At 41.2% G+C, this 19,168-nt stretch overlaps 1 protein-coding gene across 8 annotated transcripts in view; it reads right to left on the bottom strand.

The window, feature by feature from the left end:
* Positions 1–9,159: 9,159 nt before the first annotated feature.
* Positions 9,160–19,168, bottom strand: part of PEAK1 (pseudopodium-enriched atypical kinase 1) — a 131,164-nt gene continuing 121,155 nt past the window's right edge. For 7 of the 8 annotated variants that reach the window (XM_014944399.1, XM_014944400.1, XM_014944397.1 and 4 more), the window contains one exon: positions 9,160–16,584. In XM_014944399.1, coding sequence (XP_014799885.1) covers positions 15,427–16,584 — 1,158 coding nt within the window. In that variant the 3' untranslated portion in view covers positions 9,160–15,426. The remainder of the gene's footprint in view (positions 16,585–19,168) is intronic. The other variant, XR_001412328.1, reaches the window with a different exon arrangement.

The raw sequence follows: 19,168 nt of genomic DNA, 5'->3' as shown, positions 1-19,168 counted from the left end.
CCTCATATTTTCATCATCATTTTTTTGTTGTTTTAATCCCCTGGGAACTTCTCTGTAGTGAAAGACATAGCATATATTAGTATTTATATACAAGCAATAGGGAGAAAACATTCTATACTACTGTTATTGATTTTGGTTAAAAAACAATAAAACCCAGTGAAAACAGACAAAAGATTGAATTTTAGTAACTGCAATAACACAGTGCCTTTGAAGTAAACTTACAAGGCCTCATATTTTCATCATCATTTTTTTGTTGTTTTAATCCCCTGGGAACTTCTCTGTAGTGAAAGACATAGCATATATTAGTATTTATATACAAGCAATAGGGAGAAAACATGCTATACTACTGTTATTGATTTTGATTAAAAAATAATAAAACCCAGTGAAAACAGACAAAAGATTGAATTTTAGTAGCTGCAATAACACAGTGCCTTTGAAATAGACTTACAAGTACAGTCCTGACCCTCCTGGATTTGACCTATAAACCTTTGTTCTCTTTTCTCTCCTTGACAGTCGGAGTACTAATACTCCCAATAACCTGGGTGGTACAAAGGGACAGGAATCCTGTTGTTCTTTCCTTGAGGGTAACAAGGATCTCCTTTTGCCCACACCTAATGGGAAGTGGAGGTTGGTGTTGAGGACAGATACAGTTTACTGGCCCTGAAAGGAACATGGTGCCAGCCTGGTGAGGTTGCATTTCTTACCCTTTCCCATTCTGAACAACCAGAACATTGGGACAAGGCAGTATTGATGTGGGGCATGTGAAGCTCTCTGTTCAGGCCAAGCACCCTGCTTGCTGCAGATCTTTTGCTCACCTCACTTTGTGTGGTATGGTTGCTGAGGCCCATGGTTGCAGGGTGGCCAGCCACTGAACCTTGGTAGCTCCAACCGTTGGTCCCACCATAGGATAGCTTTTCCAGGGATGTGCTGCCTTTTAGAACCATAGAATGGTTAGAGCTGGAAGGGACCTTAAAGATCATCAAGTTCCAACCCCCGTGCTATGGGCAGAGATACCTCCCACTAGACCAGGTTGCTCAAAGCCACCTCCAGCCTGGTCTTGAACACCTCCAGGGATGGGGCATCCACAGCTTCTCTGGGCAACCTGCTCCAGTGTCTCACCACACTCACAACAAAGAATTTCTTTCTAGTATCTAATCTAAATCTCCCCTCCTTCAATTAAAAACCTTGTCCTATTGCTACGCTCCCTGATAAGAGTCCTCCCCATGTCTCCTGTAGGCCCCTTTCAGGTACTGGAAGGCCGTTATAAGGTCTTCCTGGAGTTGTTCTAATGTCTCATTGAGACATTTCATTAAGACATTCTGACTTCTGAGGTTTATAATTGAGTCATTTAATGGTCTAGGGCTTCCTAGGCCCATGGCCATGGTGTTTTACCATCTGACACACTCAGCACATATGTAAGAATATGTTACAGCTGCTCCTTTCATATCTTTCAGCTACATGCCATAAACTGGGCTCTGAGATGTTTTGAATTGGCATAGCTCTGTGGCCTTCAGTGGAGCCATCTTAATTTACATTCAAACCTCCAAGGACAAAAGATGCAGCTTTGTAAGATGCGGGTCTCCATCCAGAATGGAGCCTCCTTGTGCATGCAAACTCCTGCCAAGCCAGAGATCTGCCATATGCAGGGTGATTCTCTGAGTCTGGAATCCAGTGAGTTGCACACTGAACTTGGGCATATTTCCTGACTGTAATTGCAATTAATTTTTCAAATCAACAGGGAAAAGTCATTTTGTCTTTGATGTAAAACACAGCTGCATTTACCACAAGGAAGCCCTTTTCCAGAGATGTAAAGCATTCCAAAGCCTCACCATGCACTGGTTGGGTAAGCACTATGGCTGTTTTGTCTTTCAGAGGGTTACGTGCAGTTATAGCCTTTATTCTTTAAGTGACCTATTTGAGTAGAGAGAAGAACTGTTTTGTATAAGGGCAGCTATTTTTAACTTAACATGTTTTGGAGAGAGGAGGAAATGCAGTGAAGGATAGAATTAGGTCATAACTTCAGGATGCCAAGATTTTTCTCTTGGTTTGCTTATTGCTTTTGTAAAGCAGGCTTTCATATTTAACCACACTGGAAGGAATAATCTCTTCTCTGCACTCACTGGATCAAAGTACAAAGGAAATTCATTGAAATCGTAAAAAAATTAATTTTCTACATTTCTATGTGAAAGTATGGCAATAAAGACAAAGGAATCTTCTCAGCTATGTAATTAGCATTTATGATCAGGAGATAATAAACAATCAATCAAAATCAGTTAAAGCATTTCTCAAAAGCAGTTTAGAATCTCACTAAAATGACTGAAACAGACTGCAACACAGACACTTCTGTGACAAAGTCAGATGCAGGGCAGGAATAGTAATGGGATTCTTGATGATTAGCAGGATAAGAAGTAGGATTAGAAAGACCACTTTTAAAACTGAGGAGCCCAGTTCAGTCCAGACAATGTCCTGTGCCCACTGATTGCTTCCTGCAGAGAGCAACTTGAAGTCTTCATTCCCTGTGCTACTTAGAGCTAATAAATGCATCCAAATTAGAAACGAGTGAAGTGTTTTCACATCATGCCCCTCATTAAGACACTTTGGGAAGTGTGGAAAGATAAAATTATTAAAAAGCAATCTTAATAACTGGATGACTATATTAAATTTGTGGCACACAGCTTTGCTTTCAAGGGATTGTGTGCACCCACGTCTCCAATTCTCTGTGGTGGCAATTGTGTGCACATGTGTATGTGGGAGGGTGTGGGTGAACAGATAGCGCTTCGGAAATCTACATTGTGTGAAATAAGAAATTAGCAGTGACCTTGTGGCTAGTATTCAGATGGAATCTTTTGCTATTAGGTTCTATCCCCTTTCAAAATTGCTACAGATTTTGAGCTCTTGTCTAACTAGAGCTGTGATAAGGCCCGCTTCCCAGATGTGGTTAAAACAAGCGGTTCTTCGTACCTTTTCAGGGATAACATAAATTCACAATGCTACTACTGTTGTCTTCTGGCAGTTTAGAGATGTAGGAAATATTGAAATCAGATGTTTCTAATTTAATTCACTCCCTCATTAATTTGATCTCTCCTTTAATTCAATCTGAGCCTCAGGACCTAAATCATTTGTATTAAAAATAACATAATGGTCACCCTTTTAATCAATGTTGACTGCTTTAGGCAGGTATTAGCAGTTAATCTGATTACCAAGTACACAGTGAGTTGGCATTTAGTTAATAACTAATAGGGAAAATTTGGAAAAGAATCAAAGGAGAAAAAATAAAAAGAGAAGGAGGGAAAAGAGAAAAGAAGAGCACCTTACAGACACACAACATTAATGAAAGTATTATGGAAGTTATTTTTGCCAGTGACTGGTTTTAGTACAAGGCTCTAAGACGCACAGCCGGTGGTGTCAGCTATGGGTGACAGCCTCAGCCCAGCAGGAGAGTATTGACAGAACTCCAGAAAGAATGAAGGTCTATGGTAAATCTGACATCATTTCCTCTTAGACTTATTTAAACTTACTAATGGGATTTATGGGTTAGATGCTTAGTGCTGTAAGCTGGCATAGCTCCACTGAAGTTGGGCTGCATCATTTGCAGCCTTCTCTTTCTGATTGTAGGTGGACACCATTTGGCTGCCTTTTAATGGGAAAGCCACTGTCCTCATCGTCCAGTGTGTTGGCTGGGAAGAATGTACTACCTGGCAGAGTTCTGGGCCAGGGCAGGAGTCAGGACTGACAAGAAAACTTCTGGTGTGCAGATAAATCCAGGTCATAGATGGAGCAGTGTGGGGCAGCTCTGCAATTGCTTCATACCAGTTGTGGGGAGGTCACCAGTTAGGCTCACTGGCCAGTTCTCTGATCATGCCCGGCTGACTTATGTTACAAGGTGCCCAGTTCTCTGGAGACTGAGAGCTGCCAGCTGTAGGGCTGCCAGACCTGGCAGGGTTTGACAGAGACTTACTTTGAGGGTACTGTGCTGCGTCTCTCTCGTTTTCTTACAAATATAATCTTGGGAGTGCATCCCAAGTAAGTACTTTATTGTCCACTATATTTTCTTGGCAAATATACAATACTGCTGTAATGACAGCCCTTCTGGTCAGCCAGTAGCTCCAGAGGAGACTTGGACCGGTTATTTTCCACCTGCCTCCCCTGTGACTGCTCCTGATGCCTGAGTGATCAGGCTGAATGGAGCCCATGGTCTGCTGCTCAGCAGATGGCATTTTTCCAGTACACCAGTATTGGAAGGATACCCAGCACAGCGTGAGGGATCCCAAGCTGTGAAAGAGTCTGCCTTTTGACGAAAGCAGAAGAAAGAGCCTTGACAGTTTGCTGTTTTGCAAGTTACCCAATAGCAAAAAGAAGGTGTCCTGACACATAGTGTCCTGGCATATTCCAGTATGCCATTACTCTCTGCCTAAGTTCCCAGAGTTCTTATTGAAGCTCAATTCAGTGTATTTTAGACTGATATGGTGATGGTATCATACACCATCTCAGAAGGGACCGAGCTCCTCTGGGGAGTAACATGAGCTGTATGTGCTAATCACACAAGGACCTTTGAAGCTTGGGGAGTAACATGAGCTGTATGTGCTAATCACACAAGGGCCTTTGAAGCTTGCAGTAGAGACTGCTCAAAGTCATCAGCGCAATAATGTAGCAGATTTGGGACTTCAGAAACCCACAGGCTGATACACACGTTTCTGATGGTGTGCCAAGACAGCTGACCACTGGACTTCTATTCATGTTAATGAGGCTCATTCCCCGTGACCTCCTCATAAGAGAGGCTGCTTGGCAATGCCCAGGAACAGAGCTGATCCAAGTGGGAGGGGTGCTCCAGGGCAGAGTCATCTCCCACAGGACAGAGATATTGACACTGAACAGTGAGTTGGAAGTGGATGGTGAAGTGGCAGAGGACACTGCTCTCAATCTAGATGTATATTGGAGCTCAAATGGATGTCAGAGCATCGTGATCTGCTACTCCACTAGTATAGCTTTGAATTCCTTTCTTTTTAGAGGCTGTATAATCTTGTTCCTTTCTTGTTTGAGCAACTATTATTAAGATTGACAAAATGAATTTCTAATTCTATAAAAATCATTCTGTGATAGGTTTAGTTGATGGAGGCTCCCGAGTCATAGTGGACAGTTATGAGTCAGTGGTGAATAGCAAGTAAGAAGAAATACTGTAGGAGACGGTTTAGTTGAATGGGCCCCTGAGTCTTGCATACTTTTGCCCTCCAAATGTCTTGGTGTGTCCTTGAACACATTCCTTTGCAATGCAGTGCATCAGTCCCTGAATCTGTGACACAGGAATTGTGCCCTCCTTGTAAAGTGCTTTAGGATCAGCACATTCTGTTTTTATTTTACTTTTGGTGAGTGGAAAAAAAGAAAACCCTTTTAATTGTGGATAGAGAGCAAAATTCTCTAACAAATACAAATGCTTTAAAGAAGACCGACAACTGTGTCCAAGAACTAGTCTCAGTTCAATGTTTCCAATTGCTGATTTGCAGGAAGAAGTGATTAATCACAAAATGAAATCTGTTTAAGATTAGCATAAATTGCAGAAGGTTGTAAAAGACTCCAGATGGATTTGAATTATTTGAAAAAGCGGAAAAAAAACAGCAGAGGAAATTTTTAGTTGGATAAACACAGACTAATTCCTAATAAAAAAACCCCAACTAAATATTCTAATGTGAACATCCCAAATTTTCAAAAGTGAAGGCTCTAGACATGGAGATGTCTGTACAGGACAAGCAAATAGGGTGCCGATGGGCTGGAGATGAAATACATTCTGATATTTTTAGAGAACACTGATACGCTTACTCCTAGTTCCTTGAGCCATATCACCTCAAAAATATAAAAACAAAAACCATCATACTCACAGCAATGTAGGACTATGTGCTGAGGTTTCTGTGGAAGGAGATGTTGAAGCCTTCAAGGTGGTGATACACACGGGGAAAAATGCTTCATGCCACAGAGAAATTATTTGAGGGCTTCACTGCTGCAAAAGTGTCAGTGATGGCGAAGCTCTGGGTGTAGGTTTTATGAAGCAGTGGATGGTATTAAAACATCTACAACTAATACCATTAAAAAATTTGTCATATGGTGTCCCACATCATCTGACATTGCGTTGCTCCTTGTTGTTTGAAGCTGAAGTACACCCTTGTGTCCTGCGATTGCAACTTTAGCAGTAATTCCTGTACAAATACATAAGCTGGAGCATTAATATGGCAGAACATAAACCTTTTTTTCAGGTAATAAAAATGGAAAAAGTTTGGAAGGAGACTTTCTCCCCTGGAGAAGAGAAGCTGCATGACTGGCTCGCAGGTTATGGGGCGTTCCTTTTCTTTTGATGGTTGAGGTAGTGGCTGTACATGGGCAGACTACTGGCCCAATTCCAACAGTAACTCGATTTAAATTTAGTGCCCGTGTAGGAACCAGGAGAATTTTATTATCTTGATTTAATTCTCCGTTTTCTTTAGAAGAACATTTATGTCCTTTTGCACTTCAGAGAGGTGCAAAGTTAATAGCTTGCTTCTAACAGATAAACTGCAGGGATTTCATGTTTTTTAAGGTTAATCTTCTGCTGTTCACTGCAGTTAATCTGGACCATTAAGACTCCAATGAAATCAGGCAAAACCTAGTATCTGGCATTAGATCTGTACCTGCCCCCTGCCCTGCTGTGCCCAGGTGCTGTCCCTGGGGCACCCATCCCTGTCTCTAAATGGTGCTGCACAGGGGAGTATGGGCTCTTCCCCAGCCCAGGGTGCCAAGCCACGTGCTTTGGGTGACACCAGTGACACGGCACATCCCAGCACCTGTAAAACACCACGCAACAGCTTGAGAAAGCAGCTTCCTCTAGGTCTGTGGAACAGGGGCTACTAGCTGCTACCAAAAAGAACAGTCATTGGTAAATACCTTTGCGATAAGCCTCCCCGTTGCCATTCCTTCCCCTTTTAGAGTGTTAGGACATAATAGTGTTGTGGCTTTACCTTAAATGACTCTCAGTTCCAGTGTCTGCTTCTGCACACGTCCTGACTCTGCCAGCTGCAATGTGACAAAATAACACCTTAATGACAGCAAAACAAGCGTGTGAGAGCAGGACATGCTAATAGCGAATGCACATTTAATAGCCATAATTTTGTGTTCCCTGATTTGATAAAAGCAAATCTGCTTCAGAGCCTCCAAGCTGCCCTCCTAGTGGCTCCCCCAGTGTGTTTGCCAGACAATGGCTGGGTTGAACTAATGGCAAGAAGCCTGTCTCCATATTCCAAGTGGATGGGCTAAGGACCAGGCTCTGGTGTTGCCTTCTGAGGCAGCAGCAGTTCCAAATGAAGTACAGCAGGTAAAACCACGGTGTTTTAATGCATATCTTTCTCCACAGAGCTATAAGTCTTAGCTTTTCCTGCAGGATAGACTATGGCAAATGGTTAACTTGAACAGTGTGCATTGTGAGCTAGCTGATTCTGGATGAAACCACTGCAGGGTAAGGAGGATGGCATGATTCATATATGGCAGTGTAGAAGCTCACTAACTCAGGCAAAATAAGCAGCCTGCAGAGCTCAAGTGATGCATGCAGATTTTCTAGAAAATAAAGGCTTACCATATAGAGGAACATAGATCATTAGGGCCTGTCTACCATAAGGTGAATTTCTGAGTGAAAAACCTGATACAGACATTGTTGCATCAGCCGAAACCAGGCATCTGTTGGCTTCCCTCGCACTCGCGTCTGGCACAAGCTGAAATGAGAGTGCCAGACTGTGACCGCTTAAGGACACCCGCAAGAGAGTTTGCACTGACATAAATAAATTAATTTCAAACAGATTTTAGTTAAACTAGTATAATTATCATGTCTTGACAAGGTTTCAGTCTATTTTTGAGTATCTTTTCCCTCCAGAGTGGCGATTGCCACTGACAAATGGCATAATCTAACTCTGTTTAACTAAGTCCATGGCACTCTGTTGAAGCGAACAGGGATTACTCTGGCAAAGCCAAAATATCTGTCAGGCTGTTAAACATGCTGCATATTTACAGACACCTCTGGAGTCAGTAAGCTTTGTATTTTTAAAAAGGATGATGACAATAGCTTAAACTGTTTTGGAAAGCCTTTGAAACAGTGTCTAAGGAATAAATGTGAAAGGCCTGTAGTAGTTATACTCTAGACTAATTTTGATCACATTGAAATAGGTGACATACCTGTGCAAAGCCACTTGAACTGTGGGAAGAATAGAGCCCTCAGGGTGCTTTTCTTTTTTTTTTTAAGAGTATTTATGAACAGCGTGATTGTCGTGCAGAAGTACAAGCACAGCATTGTTCCAATGTATATGGTGTCATCTGTTCTATGCTAATAAATCAGCATCTGGAGCCAGTGTTGCTGCCTATCAAAACTGGGTACAAAATTGAGCTGTTTGATCTCACTGCCACTGAAGTGTGTCGGCATGATCACGGAAGATGCGTATTATCCCATCTGTTTTTCCCAGACCCTCCATCAGGCCGTATGCTTCAAGGTAACGGATCAGACACAAAATGAATTCCACTGCAGACGACTGCCTTAGAGGCATCCTGCTTTGTCACAGCGTATAAAAATTTGACTTAGAAGTCATTTTGTTCTTTCACAGCAGGTCATTTAAGCCCTGTCCACACTAGGGAAATTGCTAACTTTGGCTGAGCTCCTTCAGTGATAACGGTTGCCCCAGTGTGGACACGCGGCTGTCACCGTTTTCATTAATGTGTCAAGTCAGCTCTCTCCAAGAAGGCCTTACAAGACAGTGGTTCAATCAACAGCAGCTGCTGGTGGCCAGCTTATTTTTGGGCTGCCGCTGCCACTTGTCCAGATGGAGCCGAAATAGTGCCAGCCATGGTGAGACTTGTGGGGAAAACACCAGAGATGGCAGGTGGCGCAGTGTCCCAAGCACTGGCCATTCCTGCGGCTGGGATGCCTGGCCATCCTGGTGGCACAGCTGGAGGTGCCATGGCTGGAGGTGCTGAGCATCAGTCTTATGGACTGAAGTTTGTATCTGCCATGCTTGCACACTAGCTCCTGCTGCAAACCAGCCAGCTATTCTTGTAGCACAATCTTGTACTGGACTTGCCACGTGCATTTTCCTCAGAAATATGCATTCTTGTTACTGCCAAGGAAGACAGAAAAATAAATGAGACAACTGCAGCTTTGATTTGAAGTGTAATAAAACTAGTTTATTTACACAGTAACATGAATGCCACAGAGTACACAGCAAAGTACCACAGCAAACCAGAGTGTAACTGCCCCTGATCACAAAGGCTTGAAGTTTATATACTTATTTATATAAAAACGTGTAAATATCAATATGAAGCACCAGATAAAGCAATGCAACCAGGAATTCCAAACACAAATTACCCACAAGAATGAAGTTGAAATTGAAAAAAAAAAATCCCTTATTTAAGGGATTTAAAGAAATCCCATCTATAAAAGTCCATCAATTTTGGAATCCCTAATTTAAAAATAAATTTCCCCCTTTCATTACAAACAAGAACATATTCTTAAATGCTCAGCATAATTAAGTTTTAAAAGAAAAAAACCCAAGGATTTCAACTGCAAAACCTTCTAATACCAACAAGCCAAAGGACAAAGAAACAAAGTTTTTTCGAGTCTTTTTGAAGAGGTGTTATTTATGAAATGACTACATTCAGATTTACACACTCTTAAATATATATTATATATACAATATATAATATATATATTTTCAAGCAAAAAGGGGCAAAGAATACTTTTGGGATACAAAAATTCATATACATACATATATATATTAAAACATGCCCACACGCATTCATATATATATGTATGTATGTATATATATATATGAACAAATATTTCCTCCATATAAAAGAAGTTCCAACCTCTTCTAAATCCCTGAAATCTTCCCCTTGGATTTATGGAAAAAAAAAATAATCTTTATAGTCTGAAGTACAAACCCAATTCTCAAATTCTGTAGAGTGGTAAAATGCTTATGTACAGGTAAGTTGAGTATTTTTAATTTCTCACTGGCAACTCTGCTTGATCTGAAAGCATTCTCTGGTTTCCAGCTAAATGCTGGGTGGAGCACCAATGCAAGGAGATTTACAGGATATTATTGAAATTACATTCTATGGCCATTCAAAATCATCATCCTTCTAATACTGCATCCAGGTGAATAATAAAACCCATACAAACGTCTATGAAAAATTCTCTGCAACACAGCAGTGGGAAAGACCTGCTCCTTCTTTTGGAGTTGAGGGTGCCCTAAAGAAATTTCTCCCCAATATTTCTTTTGAAAAGGGTTTTAGTGTGTGTGTATTTCTCCCTTAAAGTGTTTGGAATCCAGATGGTTGTTTATAGAACATTTCCACAGGTGTATTTTTATAGAGGTACTTAACATTCTCTTCTGCACTTTGATGTTATCTTAATGCATAACTAAGTCATCATCACGTTTCTTTCTGTGGGGACTGAAGGGCTCTGATTGTGCTGTAGGTTTTACAAGAGTTTCAGCAGAACCAACACTACCTCTGTGAAATCAGAGTGAAATAGATGGCCTAGTCATGCCCAGACTAACAGTTGTGTACTGTTTCTACAGAGAAACAGCTTAATTCCCATTTGGGGAAAGGGGAAAAGGAAGGTGCACTAAAAGGTCTGATTCACTTTCCATGTTATTCCTCAGAAAATTTACAATTTATTTAAATAAAAACAGGACTATTTAATTTATATTTACATATGAATTTAATTGCTATTACAAACAAAAAAAAATTAGGTGGGGCATCTCAGCACAAGAATTGAGAAACAGATATGTTTTATTTCAGCAGCAAATACTATTTTCAGATGCTAAAGTTAAGGACCTACACTGTGAAGCTGCTGAATAAATTCTCCAAGTAGCTGAACCCTAACACACATGTGATATATTTAAATGATATGTTTTTCTCTCTGATATGTGGGAATTCCCCTGTGTTAAAACGTCAAGATGATCCATTCATACCTTGTGGGTGCTGCCAGGATGTGTGGAGCATAAAAGATTTAAGGTGGAACATTTCTGTAAATGCTACATGCATTCTTGTCTGTAGGCCAGCAACACCGTATCTTAGTGTGAGTTACTGATTTCATCATGTCTGAATACTGGAGTGAGACCAGGCTTCTATATTTGGACACTGCAGAGACTCCAGAATAAAATTCTGGATTCCCTCATTCCTGAAAATTTGTAGGCGAGTTTTTAAGTATTATATTCTCTTTATATTCACCTGGATCAGATCTGAGGTTTGAAAGATAATTAGTGAATAAGCAATTCCCATTTAAGAAACAGAAAACAAAACCATTTTCCGTAACATCACAGGAGCAGTTTTTTAGAACTCCTGTTTTAACCGAGGTTTGCGTTTCACACCGGAGCCCGGTGTGCAGCACATCCACTACTTACATACAGCAGAAGCAGCACACCTTACCTTCGCCTCTTCTTCCAGACTAATTAGATTCCTCATCTCCTAGAAGCTGAGAGTCTGCAGTAGATTGTCAAAGCAATAGCCTTCTTTTGATGCTGTGGTCGCTCTAGACCAAATGACTTGTTACCCACTGTTATTTTCCCTTTGCAGATCCCAAATTTGAAAGCCCACAATTGTGTTACTTCAGGTTTATGCTGTACTACAAGTGACAAGGAACTCATTTGCATCAACTCCCAAACCAAATCTCATTGAATACATCAACTCAGTACCATAGGAAGTACAGCATTTAATTTTGCAAAGTCTTTTGCATCTTCTTGTGGGCAGTATTATTTCTAGGGCTATTAGGAAAAGAATAAGATTTCCACCAACTGTCAAGCTACATTTTAGTTTTTTGACAAGGCACTAAACATTGTGAATCCAATCACTGTGCTCTCTCTGTAACATTAGAGAGGTTTTTAATGGCTCTAATAGGATCAGAAATCACTCATCATAATTCTTCAAACAAGCATTTGATTTTCCCAGAAATTAGTTTCCCCTGGAAAAATCTGTAGAGTTCATGTTAAAAATATTTGAATGACAGCTTTTATTAATAGAAAAATATATATTTACAGTCAATACTGTTATCTTAGATTTGCAGCTCTTCCTATTTCTTGAGCTCAACTGAAAGTGCGACATTGCTAAAAAAAATTCAAGATCTGTGCACACATTCAAGTAAGTTACAACATGCACAGCCAGGGGCTTTGTTCCTGTCATACACAGGATCCCAGTTACAAACAGAGCGGGTTTTTTTCCTTTTGCTTAGCAATTATGCTGTAGCATCTTTAGGATTTGTTTACAATCAGTTTAATGCATACATTCTTGGATATTTATGTGGCACAATCTGTTGCCAGGATGGAGAACCACCACAAACACAGTTACAATCATCAGTTATGGGCATATCTGCAAAGTCAGCCTCAAGCTTCCCAAGGAATAGCTCAGGCCAGATTGTGTTCAACTACTTTGACCATTCTTTTTTTTTTTTTAAAAGAAAAAAAAACCAACAACACACACACACAACATTACGAATTGCTAAAGTTTACCCAGTGCTGCACAAGAAAGAGATTGGTAGTGAACATCTATCCATGCTTGATTATACTGCAGAGCTAAAATGAGTATTGGTTCATCACAAAAGATACAAACTGAAATTAGATAGCTAGAGATACAAAGGCTTCGGACCAGCTGCATTAAATACCTATGGCTGTAAAACATTCAAAATTCAACTTTGCATGTGCGTGTTGGCATGAAACTGACACTTGAGAACACGTGTCCGTAAACACCCACTGGCTTCAAGGAATGAGCCCATTGCAACGGCAAGTGGTCCAAGAATTGCTCGTAGGGCCTGTATGAGTTAGGTGAGAAGTTATGTGTGCACACGCACTAGGAAACAAACACAAGACCAGACCACAGAGAACAAGAAGCCCTACTTGTAGCTCAACACATTGTGACTACCAGCTAGCAGATAGCGCGCGAGTGACGGGTTCTGCTCAGCGTATGGAAGCTATGAGAGCATTGCCCTCCTGTGTCCAGATAGAGCAGGGCTGCACTGAACGTGTGTGATTCTTTGTAAAGGTTCTTCTGTGAGCTGCTCAGCAGTAGTGGAGAAACTTTCTTTCCTGATGTAGTGGAAGTACCTCAACTACATTCATTGCACTTGGGCTTTTAATGCACTGTCCTCTTTTTTCTGCATCAATGCCGCCATCCTAACCTTTTTGCCAAAAAGAGAAAGAAAAAAATACGTATCACATTAAAATACATTATCCTTATCCTTGCCTGATCCTTCACTGATACAGGTGAATCAAACAAAAGAATAATAATCAGAAGTTTCAAAAAAAATCTTTAGAAAGGTCACAAAGACAGTCTATATACTACGGCACAATCGATGTAGGCTTCCAAAACTATTCAGCTTAGCTCTGATAGATGCCAGAGAACAATAATATAGACATTTCAACCCCTCCCAATGTATGGTGTGGATCCAGAGCTAGTTTTGCTGACTTTAAGCCTGCAGGACTGTTTGTTCAGTTTCCATGCATCTGGTCGAAGCATGCATATGCTGTATAAAGTGGCTATTTGTTTCAAGGCTGAAGTGAACTGATTCCTCACAGTTTTAAGAATTAAAATGAAACATCAATCCATAAAAAGAACACATGGATATCTGCATTTATGTGCCAGGAAAGTAAAGGAAGGGGCTGCAGATCTAGCGTCAGGTAAAGGCTGGTGTGTAAAGTGAACACTGTAATGTACAGCTTTAAAAAATACATACAAGAATTGCACATAGATCCATAGGAGAGAAGCACAGGCTCATAACTAGGGCTGTCTGCTTTCCGTCACCCAGGTCAGAAGATTCGGTATCACTTTTTCCCCTGCATCCAGATAAATTCTTCAGAGTCAGTCAGGAACAATTCAGAGCCTAGCAATACTGAGCAAAGATATGTCTGTACAACCGCAGAGGTTCCGTAGGAAACGGCTGTTAGGTCCGGGAAGGAAGTCAGCAGCGGCCTCTAAAAGTGAAAAGCTCCTTCAGGTTGAGGTTTTTAAAAATTCTGTCTCTTTGATCCTCACTAGTTCCTGCTGTAGTCCAAAACTGTCTGCAATGCTCTTTGAGCTATTCTGACAACATTCCATTTTTAGGGTGTTGTCTATAGCAACATTAGAAGACACTAGTTACAACAGACAAGAGATAGGCAGCCAAACACCGCTGTGGGAAAAATGGATCACGATACTGTTAGTTGTGGCTGCCAAACTTAACAGCTCCCTCAATAATTAAACAACAGTGTTTTTGCCCCCTTGTTTTTACCCTTCAGAGAACTGCGTCTGCAGTAAAAGTGTCTCCATGTGGCCTGTTAGCTACACACAGACAAGCTCTAAACATTTCTATCTCCTGCCAACATACCAGCAGAGCCAATTTCAGTCCCACTTTGCAATATGGCACAAGTGACAAGAGCAAACCAAAATAAAACGAAAGAGGCGGCTGTTATTTTCGTCCCCGATTCATAGCAGTGATTGTCAGAGAAGGTTATGTACGTCCTATCCATTTCAAGTCAGGCTTTAGTGCCTTTTGCGATGGAAGGGGAATTTCAATTGCCCACCATGGGTTGTATCATTCTTGCATAAACGTGGTTATAGCTACAGTACATCAACAGTCCAGACTGGTGAATGTCATGTAGGAAATGGGATAGACAAAGCATGCATATTTTGCTTTTTAATGCAGAGGTCTTAAGCTAAGGGTAATGGTCTGATTAAGGCAGCGTTGTTGAAATCACAGATCCGTGGTTAGAAAGGGTATGGGTAATGAGAGACAGGAGGGAAGAAAGTGGAACACAGATGCTTGCTGCCCCACTGACACTTGCTGCAGTCAGCAGGGTAACTGCATCTGGGGAAGAAAACCAGAAGGCATAAAGTGTAAGAGAAAAATCAGAATCTGTTTGCTTGAGACCAAAGGAAAAAGGAGTCCAGCCCACTTGTGGGAGACTGACTAAAGTGATACGTGGAATGGAAGGAAATGGGTTGTTTTGAGGCATGGTGGATCATTCATCTCACGTTTACAACTAATCCATCTCTGCTTCAGGTCACTGCTATTCACTAACCGGTGCTACATACGGGAATGACAGAAACTACCCAGAAGAGGAGGGCAATTTGTTTACTGTGGTGGTAGAAATAGTGGTATCAAGGTTTGCTCTCCTTTTCAGCCAAAAATTAATCAAGTTACATACTACCTGATCCAAATGCAGTCATGTATATGTAACCAATCCCTAACAGGCCTGGCAAAAAAGTAAAGTTTCTGTCATACTGGGTACAGGATGCAATTTCTCCCATTAGAACCTGTTTGCTCAGAGTTGCTGGCTTTGCTCTCTAGGCTAGTTTTTAACACTTGGACAAAGTGCGAGCCCTAGGGCAGGCTGGAGTGAGGGCTGGGGTGGAGGCTGGGGGCGCTTCACGAAAAGCAACAGGCTCTACAAACTAGTGCTGCTGCATGATTCTCACGATGCGATGAAGTGAGTCTATAGTGGCAAAAGCCAGATATTGGCAACAAAGCCAGTCTTCCAGAACAACTCCACAGTCCCTGTCCAAGGACTTCTCTGCAAACTTGATCATCAGCAGCGTCCTTTTGATATCCAGCCAGTTCTGAAGTACAGCATCTCTCCGGGCAGGGTTGGAAGATGTACTTAGGGCATGGAACAAGTCCTCACGTGGACCCCAAAGCAAACACTGAAGGATTCCCTTGGCTTCTGATATCAGGATCCTCTCTGAAGGGTTGGGATTCAGCAGGCAGCTGGCAAGTTGTTGAAGCCCTTGAGAGTAGAGGGAACGGCAAGGGATCTTGGGGAGATCAGCACGGGTATACTCCTTCTCCTTCAGCTCTGGATTCTCATCAAAGGGATTGGGTAAGTGCAGCATTTCGTAGATGAGGATGCCAGTCTGGAACTCATCACACTTTTTGTACTGTGTTGCAGTGATGATTTCTGGAGCCAGGCGGGACTGATCCCGTAGGACCTCAGGATCCACCATATGACTCTTCTGCTTGGCCTGGGAGAAATTGCTCACTATTAATCTGGCGGGGCAAGCAGTGTTGGGACTGGGCTCCATCGACTCAGAGCTCAGCGGGCTGCCTCCTGGTCTGGAATGAACCAGCAGCAGGTTCTCTAACCGCAGATCACAGTGTGTGATATGATAGGGTTTCAGGTGCTCCAGGCCCAAACACAGCTGTAAAAGGAGTAGACAGACCTGCCTCTCATACAAATCTGGGCTTTTGGCATGGCGAGGTGCAGAATCTCGCACGAAGTCGGCCACTGTTAAGTATGGGACCTCCCGCGTGATGACCACAACACGGCTGCGTGGCTTGCTGATGGTCCCCTGGTTGCTTGAGCTGTCTTTCTGTGAAGCCTCTGTATTGGAAGGACTGTCTCTGTTCTTTTGCTCAGGCTCTTTCTCCTCTTCTTCCCGCTCTTCTTCTTCCACCTCCGGTGCATCGGCATCCTCCCACGGAAGGAGACGAACTGGTACTTCAGCAAGGAAATGGCCACAGTCCTGCTGGATGTTAAAGTTGATAGCCAGACTCTGCCGGATAGACAGGCTGTGGTAATACTGCTGGGATTCCTTAGCTTTGCTCTTACAAATCTGAGGGAACAAAATAAACAGAACAGACATAACTCTTAAATTTGTAAATTTTAGATATTTTTTTTTTAATATGTACCTTGTTGATGGATATCCACAGTCCAGCTCTAAACGCAAACACTGAAAAATGTTTTACTGACCCGACCTTGGCAGACTAACTTAAGGCACATGAACCGTTTCCATGGGTTAGTAAGCAACAGCAGACCAGTATGTGCAGGCAGCTCTCCCTCTGCATGTATTATTCAATGGAAAATACAGCTCAGGCAGGCTGTGCTTTTAGCCAGAATAGCAGCTGATGTATGGTAAATGCACAGTGAAGCTTTACAGTTATTTGTTTATCCGTATCATTTGATTTTGTGTTTTTCTCTCCGCTTTCTGTGAAGCTTAAACAAGATAAAAATAATCAATAGCAATAGGAGATAGAAAGAAACATGCATAGAATATCTGAGGGTATGATCAAATGATTGCACATGACTGAGTTAGCAGGGCTTAACAAGTTACCACCTGTCAGCTGAGTTAAGTGACTGGTTGCATGCTCCTTGCCCACTGTAACTGGAAACTGCAATCTATGAGCTACAGCTGTGTCAAGCTCACACATCACGTCTGCGGTGAGGGGTGTACGTGTGCACGGCAGGGGCTGCTGCAGGCATACTTGCTGGAGCTCAGGTGATGAATGGAAACTCATTAGAGTATGGTAACCTAATTGCTTTCAATCATTTGTCAAAATCCCAAATATATATTTTTGTTTTGCCATATCTAGCTGTATTTAATTTCTGTACAGAAATATCTTGTTGATATACATATCATTATCACCATAGTAATTATCCTTATTGTTTGTACTGCCGTAACAACTGGCAGCTCCAACCTCCTTACAGCAGTCACCAGACAACCTCTATTAGGGCCTCTGTTCTAAGGGATTTACTGATTAAAATTACAGCCTACAAAGACTCAGGCCTGTTGACCTTTGCATATTAACCTAAGTTCTACTGACTTCAGTGAGATCGTTCAAAGCCTGTAAGGTTAAGTGTTATGTTTTAATCTTTACAAGGTTAGAGCCCCAAGTATTCAGTTTGTATAATGCACCAACAGGTCTTAACTGCAAAGCTCAGAGGAAGAGGAAACAGGAAGATATGTCTCTTCAGATGAAGTTACAGCTTCCCGTCGCTCATCCCTGAAAGCCAAGGAAAGCCAGATAACTAAGGTTAGTGAAAGTCTGCACTAGTTCTACACTGTCACAACAACCAGGATGCCAGATCTCATACTAGCCCTAAATATAAAGCAGAAGGTGACGTTTCTCCCCGTTTCTCATTTTTCCCCTTCTCAGGAACTTATGTAGGATAAGTTATAAACTTACATTTCACTAAAAAAAAAAAAAAAAAAAAAGAAGTTTTTCATCTTTTACATGCTTATGTGGTTAAGAAACATATAGTTTAATGGGAGATTTAGTCTTTTATGCTTGTTGATCAGGAGAGTGCTTTGCCAGATAATCTATCATATGAAATAGCCACAAGTCGTTACAGTATTTTGATTGTCATCCTGGTTTTGGTACTGTATTTCCATATTTCACAAGCATTTAAATTTCCCTATGTATTATGTACACTGCAGCTTAAACTGCCTGTTTATAACTGCCATGCACAAACATAACAAATTTGAAAAATATATTTTCTGGTCGATTTTATTTAAGAGAGTCATAATTTTCTGGAAAAGTTAATAGTATCTTTGTACAATGGCTCTTGCCAATTTAAATTTTCAAATATATTTTATACTGTTAGAGCTGAAGTGAGTTATCATTGGAAAGTTGCCCCCCCCTTCTCTCAAGGGTTACAGATGTTTAAACAAATACAGTAAAAATACAGCATTAACCTTTAAATTCTGTATGAAAACAAAAATGTCAGGTGATTGTCTTGGGGACCAAAGCCCTCAGATTTATTAAATACTGCACAGAAGACAGAAATACAAAAGTGTTATGTAGACCCTACCAGCGTGTATCAAATCTGACTGGGAGACCAGGTATTAAGGAAAACAAGAATAGTTTAGTCTACTGTGCCCTTCAAGTGCATGGTCTTTTTCACAGCCAGCCATGAGGATAATAAATTCCAACTGCAGCAAAGGTTCAGTGTGTTGTAATCCAGCCTTTAGTTTTTAAAAATACTTAACTGACCTAATCTAAATTATAAACTCATTCTGAAAGAGTTAAATTTTAAGGTCAAGCTTACTTGCTGATAAGAAAAGTGAAAAAAAAAAAATACTTGCCCTTGGCTATTGTACTTTATTTCATTTTACCCACAGAGGACTTCTAATGCCACCTGCTAGCTAAAAATTATATTCTATTAGGAATATATAACCGACAGAATACTTGCTTTTAAAACCGTTAATACTTTGCCATTTGGTGAGTATAAGACCTTTTTAAACATTCTGGAAAAGGATTTCTCAAATTTATTACCGGAATTTCAGTTAAAATAATAGAGATAGCCTCTGCATATCTCAACATTAGCCTAGGTTTGCTCATTTTAGAAAATATTGGCAATCCTAGAATTAGGATAGTACAAAAGCACACTTTCATGGGCCTCTGTGGATGTGGCAGTGC

This window comes from Calidris pugnax, unplaced genomic scaffold, assembly GCF_001431845.1.
Source record: "Calidris pugnax isolate Ruff unplaced genomic scaffold, ASM143184v1 scaffold70, whole genome shotgun sequence".
Classification (NCBI taxonomy): Eukaryota; Metazoa; Chordata; class Aves; order Charadriiformes; family Scolopacidae; genus Calidris; species Calidris pugnax.
Note: the sequence above shows the minus strand (reverse complement) of the source record. Positions and strands in the feature narration are given on the sequence as shown.